Source organism: Daucus carota, chromosome 7, assembly GCF_001625215.2.
Source record: "Daucus carota subsp. sativus chromosome 7, DH1 v3.0, whole genome shotgun sequence".
Lineage (NCBI taxonomy): Eukaryota > Viridiplantae > Streptophyta > Magnoliopsida > Apiales > Apiaceae > Daucus > Daucus carota.
In genome coordinates this window covers 23,059,769-23,070,459 of record NC_030387.2, presented here as the reverse complement: position 1 = coordinate 23,070,459, position 10,691 = coordinate 23,059,769, and the positions used below count along the sequence as shown (strand labels likewise).

Genomic DNA, 10,691 nt, shown 5'->3' with positions numbered 1-10,691 from the left:
ACCATGTAACGGCTCAGACATTTGAGTAGAAGGCAATTTAGTGGCTATCTAAGCTAGGGGAACAGCAAAGCAGAAATGGCAAGCAGGGAGGGTTATATAAAAATATCGGGGGCATGCCCATTTTATTAGAGAGCTGGAAGTAGCTGGTTGATGAACATGGCATATGTAAGAGCATATCAAATTCACATGGGAAATATTTAAATTTGACTCTTCATTGTTTGTACCTTTGTTTCAGTTCTGGCACATTTTCTGCGCAGCTGTCGCAGTAGTTATTCTGGCCAAGCAATCAGGTTTTGCGCGAACATTTTGAACAGCAGTTGTAGTACCACCCCTCCTCTTCCAAAACAGCAACAATCTCTGCGAGGCAGAGGCAGCGAGACATCTGTCACAGTGAAAAGTTATTTTCCAAAAATTTCTTTCAATACAGAGTTTCTAACGACGTAATTGAGTAGTTGTTCTATATGATGGACATAAATAAATTGATGTAGGTAATATAGTTACGGGCATCTTTTCAGATTAATTCATGGGCGCCTATAGCTAACATGCACCTTTCTTTCAGTTGCGCAAAGACATGTACGCTTAAGTTTTCTCCAGCTGGTAGGTGGTATTCCAGAATTTCTTGAATAGTTAGGTGCTTCAAGTTGTTTGCATTGGCTTCCACAGTGGGGCGATTCACAGGAGCCCCAAGCAGCTCAGCTGGTTCCCCGCGGCAGCTGAAATCATGCCCCTAAGATCATTGAGCGGCTGTAATCTATATTAAGGTAGCACTTTGTTGCATCCGTGCTTGACAGGGACGGATTGCCTGTGGAAATGCACAATCAATGGTTGTACAACAAAAGAGAATTATAAAAAACTGAAGCACAGTGAAAAGACAAGCGAGGCCATGATGCTAAATGCAAAAGTCTGCTGAGCTAATGTTTTGGTGGCTACGGTGTAGTTCTAGTGTGGGGAGTATTTCGTATGATGTTCATGCCTAGGGTCTGCACAATTCTGCAGACGGCTAAATCAATTCATACATATTGAAGGTCTGTGTCGCAATCAATCTATTATCCTGTTCTAGAATGCAGGGCACGCTAACGAGTAAGATATTAAAATTGGAATACCAGAAGCGGGCAAGGCTGCAAAGTCATTATTATCAGACATAATATTTCAATAAGTTAGGGATCCCAGTAAGGCCTCCACACACATCCCCTCTTCTTGAACATATTATGGTTGACTACAAATCGACCGTGTGCTGCCTGCGTATCACATACTTAAGTGGACATGGAGCTATACTGTCAACATATATTCCTCCATCACACTAAAATAGTCACAAGGGCATTAAAATTTTACCACTAACAATCTTTGGAAAATCTGAAGTGAGAACATTTAGCTAATACGTGAATGTGGGGACCACTAACTAACAGAATTCATATGTAGATCTATAGTTCCTGTTTGTTCCGTCATAGAGTAGTCTTTTTCTGACTAACCTTCAACCAGATTTAAGTCCTAATTCAAAGGAATCAACATGGGAGGACGGTGGTGTGGCTGAACATTGTTTCTTCAAGCAGTTAAGGAAATGTATGCAAATATTTTATGGTATAAGTCTTCAGTCCTGAGGTGAGTGGCATTTGTTATGTGGGTCACAGCATTAAACTAAGGCCTGTCATTGTTGTGGCAATGAGTTAACGAAATTTGTATCTCTTAGAAAAGCATGCAGATTGGGTAGTCACTCCTAAATATGCTAAATTCATTTAAGACGAATTACATTGGGAATAAACTGTAGTTGAATAGCGCCAAGAACTATGTGTCAATTGATTCAAGAAAGCTATAGTAATTAAAATTGAAGCTAATAAATAACTGGATGTTCATCATGAATGAGCCTGAAATCGTGTTGATTGTGTTATGTACAAGCAGTTGATTGCGAAAAACATTACCGGCAAATGATTTCGGCAGGAGGCCACACACAACAATGAAGGCTGGAACAGACGGTGTCTCGTGCAAAGTCCCCAGAAACTACTGTGCCTTGTCCTCCCAGAGGGCGATGGCCATTTTCTTATTCCTGCCAGAAAGCCATACGAATGCGTCTTGGTTAAGTGTTTTACTGAGTTATTTATCTGGATGGTGCAGTAAACTTTGAAGACCATAACATACAGGTGTACCTTTCATTTTCCAGGATGATATCCAGCTTTTGTGCCCCGTTTGCGATCGTTTCCAAATTCCCATAATCTGTGACCAGACCGATGACATCTACGCAGAGTTTTTTCTGTCAAGCATATTATCGAGGAATAAGCATAAATGAAGACATGTGTTTGTTGCAATTTTTATTACCTATCAAATTGGTTGTCGTATTGATGAGGCGTGCCACCTCCTCGAAAGGAGTAAGGTCAAACCTGTGTCTCAGGATGAGGTCAGTGTCAGCAGCCGGCTGTATTCGGGTCCCGTGAAAGATTAGCAGAGACACATTCCGGTCAATAGCCCTGAAAGCCTTAGCAGCAGTGACAACCTTTGCATTGGAAATCTGGTAGACCTTACCTTCAGAGATGAGGGGGAAACAATTTGCCTTTTGAGTATTCCGAACCATTGCAACAATCTGGTTACCCTGCAGACAAGAAGGAAGTGACGTGAGCTGATCCATATATACATATAGGATGATTAATTATGACATTTTGGAGGTTATAAGTTCGCATAAACTGACCTCCTCATCCACGAGCACCACATTTGTGTGAAAGACCTGCTTTGTTTCCTTATTGATTGATTCCCAAATCCGGGTTGCGCGCACCAGGATAGGAGATGTAGCATTCTACGGATTCAAAGCTGGGATGAGAATCATTTTTTCTGCCAATTATTTTTCCTCTTCGGTTTGAAAGGCCGTAGTCTTTTTGGTATGCTGGTAGGAGCACATTTTATAGACCTGAGTGAGAGGAGATCATTTAAGCTGGGGATACTGAAAAGGCAAATCGGACCTTTCAGTGCCATTTTCAGTTCCACAGGTTACATTCACTGCCGTATTCATTTCAGCAAACAACAGGCTGAGGGGGAATAAATCACCCTTTTTTTTTAGTAAGTTGCAATGAGGATTAGACGGAAAACAAGCTATGACAAAAGATATTCCAAACAAGAGTAATGCTTCATCCACAGAAAACACTACAGGAAAGAGTTACAGAATGACATGCCTACATGAGTTGGACGTCTTGTCTGCCACTTATCTAAATATCAGTTGTATTCTCTTTTATTTTCTTACACTTTATGTTATCTTTTATTTGTGCTATCTTCTAATATCTTTTATTTTTTGAGTAAATGCTAATTTCATATATTAAATTTTAGAATTTATGCATATCATTATAAATTTCTTATTTAAACAACCCATATTTACATAAACATATGTATTTGTATAAGATAATTAATTAAAATGAAGAGTTTAATTTAAACATATCGCATGTGATTTTTTCAAAAAACTAAAACAATTTCAAAAGAATTTAATTTATGTGAATTATATTTTCCTTTTCTATTTTATTTTCTTCCTTATGTATCTCACCTTTTAACTTTTATTGTCTTTTTTTAATCAGTAATCAGTTATTATAACTGTATGATATTTTGATGTAAATTGAAATTTTTATATATATAATATGTGAGGGTTTTTTAGTTATTTTTGTCTAATATAGTAAAGTCATCAGTTCACATCAAAATATTATACAAGTAATATAAGTCATATTAGTAATTAAAAAGAAAAGGGTATAAAATTAGACGGTGAAATACATAAATTAAACTTTTGCGAAATTGTTTTAGTGTTTTGAAAAAAAATCACACGTGATATATTTAAATTAAACTCTTCATTTTCATTAATTATATTATACAAATACACATGCTTATGTAAATACGGGTCATTCAAATAAGAATTTAAAATGATATGTATAAATATGAAAATCTAATATATAAAATCAGCAAGTACTCTAAAACTAAAATATTAAAAGATAACACAAATAAAAGATATCAAGACATAGCACAAATAAAAGAAAACATAAAGTGTATGATAATAAAAGAGAAGACAACTGATATCTAGGTAAGTGGCCGACAAGGTATTGATTGTTACGTCCAACTCATGCCGACACGTCATTATGTAAATCTTTTCTGTAGCGATGGACATAGCATTACTCTTCAAACAAGTAGCAAGTAGCAGGAATGTAATCCACCCTTCTTGGCACCTGCATAATTCTTTGTCAGGCTTTTATTTGTGGTCATATCTATTTTTTCATATATCAAGATTCTAAATCAATTCTTCGACCTCTAATATTTTTCATGACCACCTCTATTTTTTGAAACAGGTAGATCATAGAATGCCTCTTATATGAAAGAATAAAAAGTCGGTGAAAAGTAAATTACAAATAATATTTTTAGTTGTATTTTCGGCCGCGCCTCATCCAGGGTTAAAGGTAGTCGATCTTAAAAGGATATCGATCGGTGCCCAATAGTTCGGTTGGGAGAAACTATACTGCGAAATCCAAAATTAAGTATCGATTATATAATATAATAATCCTATCCTAACAATTTGTATCAAATACAATATACTCACCTACAACTCTGATTCCACATATATTAAGATTTCTAATGAACCCAAAACTTATCCAAGAATTCGAGCTCCGAATCTTGCAACCCATTTTCATCGTTATGTGTTTTTGTGTGTAACAGGGGAATAACATGCATTATATATACAATTTCCCACCATACTACCAAATTTAGTGATGAAACTTTCAGAGGTTATCGTACATCGCGCCGGCAAATGATTCCTCAAGTACAATAAGCTATGGTATAAAGTCGTTCCCTAATCTTTGTAAGTAGATGGTACCCCGGAAAAAGTATTTAGTGCTCTAATGTTTAGTTGCAGTCTAATATCAGGCCTGCTAATTTTCTGAAGATTTAACATGTGGCTAACAATTTCCTAAACGGAGCTCTTTCACAGAGTGCGGTTAGAATGATGTCAAAAATCAATGGCATGGCACAGTAATATTGGAATTGAATATGAATCTTAAGAAATGATACCTATGAAGGTGGTCAAGCAGCCAGGATAATATAAACATTATAGGCTGTTATATATTAGGCAGCAGATAGCAGCAAGTATAATCCACTGTTTTGTGTCTTATTAAAAGGGGAATCCATTTTCCAACCTACCCAGAATCACGTTTAAAATCAGATTGCAACATATAGATTAACCAAAAGCAAGCATAATAGTTTTTGCATATCATTATGCTACAGTTTGGACCATTTTATCTTTCTGGAGGGTATAATTTCCCCATGATTTATAGTACCACATGGACATAAATGTTATTGGAGCAAAATGGCACATTCAGCACATTTTTAAGCTTTGGCTAAGTGGTGCAAATTATAATAAGTGATTCTCAAGCTGTGTACGCATGAAGTTGGGGGAGGCATCAGCACAGATAGCATATTGTAAACAAAGAAAGTAATGTTTACCACCCGCCTTACTCAGATTGCAACATATAGATTAACTAAAAGCAGGCATAATAGTTTTTGCCTATTATTATGTCACACTTGGGACCATTTTATCTTTCTGGAGGGTATAATTTCCCCATGATTCATAGTGCCACATGGAAATAAATGTGATTGGAGCAAAATCCCACATTCAGTACATTTTCAATCTTTGGCTAAGTGCTGCAGATTATAATAAGTGATTCTCAAGCTGTGTATGCATTGAGTTGGGGGAGGCATCAGCGAAGATAGCATATTGTAAACAAAGAAATTAATGTATACCACCCGCCTTACTCAGCCATCAGCAGACGGCACTATCTATTGACATCGAATATAGTAAATGCCTGTTTTTTTTGCGTACAGTAGTCATAAAAGGGTAATTGTACTGATTGACGTACATACCTCCGTGGGGATCCTTATCCAAGCAGGTTCGTTATCATCATCCAGAGAGTACATCCTTTCGGTCCCATTGCCGAGCCTCAAAACCCACTCCTGAAATGCCACCTCCCTGCCATCAACAGTAATGGGGGGAACATTCCTTTCAAGACGCATATTCTCTTCCAATCGGTAGACCTCACAGTATTGCCACAAGTGGGATTTACATATACACGCTTCGATAATATGTGCACGCCCTTTGTTAGGAATTACAGGAAGGGTTTGCCTGAAATCTCCACCAAGCAGGACTGTCAATCCACCAAATGGCATGGAACGTGCCCTTGGATTTATTTTAGTCAAAATGTCACGGAATGTGCGATCCACTAATTCAAACACAAAACGGTGGTTCATTGGAGCTTCATCCCAAACCACAAGACTTGTCTGGCATATCAAATCCGCGAGGTTTGTATTTTTTTTAATATCACAGCAGCTATGCTCATCGAGATCTATTGGTATCTTAAATCTCGAGTGAGCAGTCCGCCTACCTTCCATCAATAAAGATGCTATACCAGAAGAGGCGACGGCCAACACAATTTTACCCTCACTCCTTAGATGTGCGACTATAGCTGACCACAAAAAGGTCTTGCCTGTACCTCCATGACCATAAACGAAAAGAAGGGCTCCATTGTTAGATGTAACAGCTCCCATCACACGATGATAAACAGTCCGCTGCATATGATTCAAACAAGTCACCTTCTCTGAAGCTTGACACTGGAGCTGACTTCGATCGTACATCATTTCTTCTAGCAAAAGGTCATTCTTATACCTTGAAAGGCCTGACATGTTAAGCAGGGGCATTCCTGGAAAATCCTCCAAGCGTTTACCATGTTGTTTTAACAGATCATTAATCTCTTTGAGTGCGAGCATTTGCTTGTCCTGTTCGCTGATGCTAAGATTTGGCATATTTAAGAGTTTCCGACGGTTGTACTCAACATCATCACACAATTGCAGATAATGTTTATCCCATAGTGTCCCAGGATCAGTGACTTCACAAAATATCAAGAGAGTGACAAACAACTCACGAAGTTTTGGAGCAGTAGCATAGTTAGCAGCATCATCAATTGCAATGTGCCATTCTCTATCAGACTCGAGGAGGCCCCTGCGGAAACATGCTTCCTTATAAGTAGAGCACACAACGCCATCCACAGTTCGCACATCGGCAAAGTTTTTTGCTCCAGCTACAAAATTCAATATCATTCGCATATAGAAGCGTTCCCCAGACGCAGGATGTGCATAAACCATACGGCCAACAACAGATACATTTTGCCGGCGTCGAAACCAACGCTTTGCAGATAAATCCCACCGATAATACTTCGGATAAGTCACAAACGTTGGGTGTCTCCCTGACTCGTCATAACGATTGCTTAATAACCACTGCACAAACATAGTTCCATCTGGGTCGACCCTGTTCACAACTTCTGGCAACGACTCATTGTCACGAAACATGACCTCCTGTTCATTTTCAAGATGGAAGTATAGTCTTTGCACATATGGCTCTCTATGATGGATAGGAAACTCAAAGATACACCAACAAGCCTCTGCTGCAGAGACATAACGGCAAGATATATAATTTTTAATCTCATCACCTTCAACCTCTCTTTCATTGTTGATTCTGGCATGTATATCAGGCCCAGTTTGAACATCTGATTCCATTACAGCTGTTGTTGTGTCCGGTCCTTTCCCAATATATTTGAAAAGATATTTTATCGATTGGGAACGATTACACCTTTCGACATTAATGTGTCCTTGGTATTTGACAAGCAGCCCACGATTGTAAGGAACAACATGCCTGCGGTTACAAATGCATGAGCACAATAATGAGCATATAATCTGCTTATAACATGGTCAGAGAGAGACTGCATGCTGGAAACTAAACCGCTTAAAGTAATAGCAAACCTGTTATCGAGATATATGTTATTGCATTTCACTGTTCTTTGAGTGTTTCTCCTCCTGTACAAAGCATACCCATCATTGTTGATAGTGGTGCTGTTGCTAAAAGGCTTGGGAAAATGTTTTCCACATCTCCCTCTGAACATACATGGACATTTCGGATTTGCTTCCCCGCACGGACCATGCATCATGAGTTGGGAGACTGCTCTGTACCCAATAGTATCGGTTTCTTTGTCAGGTATCTCGGCACATATCACCTCATCAATGTCCTCAGGGGTCTTTAACTTATCCTCATCAGCCAACCATAACACAATGTGGGCATGGGGGAGGCCTCGTTTCTGGAACTCCACGGTGTAGACAGCTACGGAGAACAATTGGAGGCACTCAAGAACAATTAAATAAAGAGAGGACAATTTGGGTAGGAGGCAGTATTGCAAAAGCTATCCCTAATAAGGCCTTGAAGTGACCCCGCACATGATATAATGAGTTAACAACTGATATTCCAGTCATTTACCATTTTCACAACCGACTACACTGGAATTCTATACATTTACCCTTTGGAGTTATCGGAAAAATGCTAATAACAACCACAACTACTATCTATTGGTCTGCCTAGTTAACCAAATGCACAAGTCTAGCAAAGCACAGAGACACTCTAGCACCGACACATTTTCATTCACCTTTAAATCACGACTCTAACAGGTGTTATTTGGCCAGGGTACAACATCACTAGTAATTATGATTACTGATACGTTAGCAATAACTATCAAAACAAGATGGTAGTTGTACGCATAACCACTAATCCAAAAGTAGATCATAATTTTTTTAAAAAGGGTCAAAACATTCCAGCCTGTGTTAATTGTTTGCAGAAGAAATTATATCAACCCACTTAAGGCATAGCCCTCAGCAATAAAGGCATGATAAATAGCAGCTATCCGAACCACAAGGTGAATGGTAGCAGCAAATCAACTTTAAAATAAAGAGTCATGATAAAATGGATCATAACCTGAAATGGCAAAAGAGACTAAACCTGAATAACAAAGATCATCGCCATTGGATTGCTGGGACATGCAACAGGTATCACTAAATAGCTTTGAAAACCCTTTGAAATACAAACTTTAAACAACCACCAATTCGCAAGATCCCAAAGGCTCAGTAGGAAACAGGTCTTTACTTGTCATCAGATTTACAACTAAACTGTTCCAAAGCAATATTTGGAAGTAGACTACTGATGAAGGGAGTTAAAACACCGCTCAAAAGGGAAGGCATTCTCAATTGCCAAGGGAGGTTTTGCAAGGGCACAACACATGAAACAAGTTTTTACCTCAACACTAACGAGGAACATCACATGGCATACATATTTCAAATGAAGCAAAGATTTGATTTCTAATTCTAGTGGAATGCAGGACTAAGCAATTTCAGGGACAAAAGATAGGCTTGGTTTGAAATATATGCAGATATAAATATATGCTTTTTACATGCAATCCAAGTAGAATTTTAATTGATTAGGTAATTTAAATTATAATACACTAAAAGTAATATTTTAACTTCGTTGCGAATTATAAACTATCGCTGCATTTAACATTTAAAGGGTATTTTGTCTTTTAATAAAGAGTAATAGATTATCCTGAAATGGCTTTGTTGTTTTTTGGATTTAGATGAAAGGAATTATATGAACTACCTGATTATACATATTTTCACCTGGTACAAGAATGAAATTAACCTTTCAGCTTTTCTCAGACATCTGATCTGTCTAGACTATAGGCTGTATTTAATAGCAGTGTTTAATCCTGGGTTGAATCTGACGATAGGTATTGAAGAACCTAGTGTGTTTATATCCTCTTCGCCTTCCACGCTAAAATGCATCAATCTAAAGGAGGAGCTTAAAGCTTAATTTTTCTGCACATATTATGTGCATTTTTATGTTATAAACCTCAGCTCATTAATTTATTAAGATACTGATTCTTTTTACAATCTTATTTTTTCGCAAGGAATGGACTATTCTCCAGCACTTGGCCAGAATGCCAGGCTTTCCTGTTATTTGGAGTTGAAGAATATCTTTTTATCTTTCAAGAAGCTTATGCAGCTGCAGTGCATTACTTTTACAATGGTCCTTGGCAAGATATCCGACTGTCAACTGTATAAATTTGATTTTCTATCCTGCTCTATTCTTTATCTTTGTATTTTTGTTCATGATCACACGTTCAACTGAAGATACTTAGAGGTATGAGGACAATCAAAAATGTTTGTAGGTGCGTAGAAATAGACATGAATTCTGTGGTCCTCCCTCTCTCTATATGCAATATATATATATGGGGTCATGTTCCTCCTAGATGTCATTAAGCCAAGAACTCTTAGATGCATCCAAGTACATATCATTTCACATAGGCAAACAAATATGGAACTAAATCAGACATGGCATAAATGGTATATTGAAATAAAAGTGGATGGTAATCAATCACACCATAAAAAGGCACTCATGAGTTCAAAGCAAAGGGAACATACATGCCAATACTCGACCCAACACATTATTCTCAGTCAGATCCGTCATCATTACGTCGAGCTTGAGTTTGAACACTCGAGCAACTATGTCCGGTCGAACCGAGGCATCACGAGAACCACACATTCGCACAGCATGCAAGATCTCCTCCCATTTTGGATTACATGTAAATGTAATGAATAGGTCGGGGTGGCCGTATTCTTTACAGATAGCTAGGGAATCCTGAAAGTTTTGTTGCATGTATCTATAGCCACCTGTGAAGCTTGATGGCAAGACTACACGCTTGCCAACTTCAGAAGCTATTACGTCGCCGCGCTAAACACTATCAACAATGTTGTTGTACAAATCGGATCTGATTATTGATTGGTGTTCACGGATCCACTGCAGGCGGCTACGCTCC

General features: G+C 38.1%; 1 protein-coding gene across 1 annotated transcript; it reads right to left on the bottom strand.

Annotated features, from left to right (window-relative positions):
• Positions 1-231: 231 nt before the first annotated feature.
• Positions 232-10,417, bottom strand: LOC108194747 (uncharacterized). Its single transcript, XM_017361686.1, has 7 exons — positions 10,297-10,417; positions 7,798-8,152; positions 5,869-7,690; positions 2,348-2,581; positions 2,142-2,245; positions 549-713; positions 232-382 (listed from the first exon to the last, which is right to left on the bottom strand). The coding sequence occupies exons 1-7, from the start codon at positions 10,415-10,417 to the stop codon at positions 232-234; spliced, it is 2,952 nt and encodes a 983-aa protein (XP_017217175.1).
• Positions 10,418-10,691: the final 274 nt, after the last annotated feature.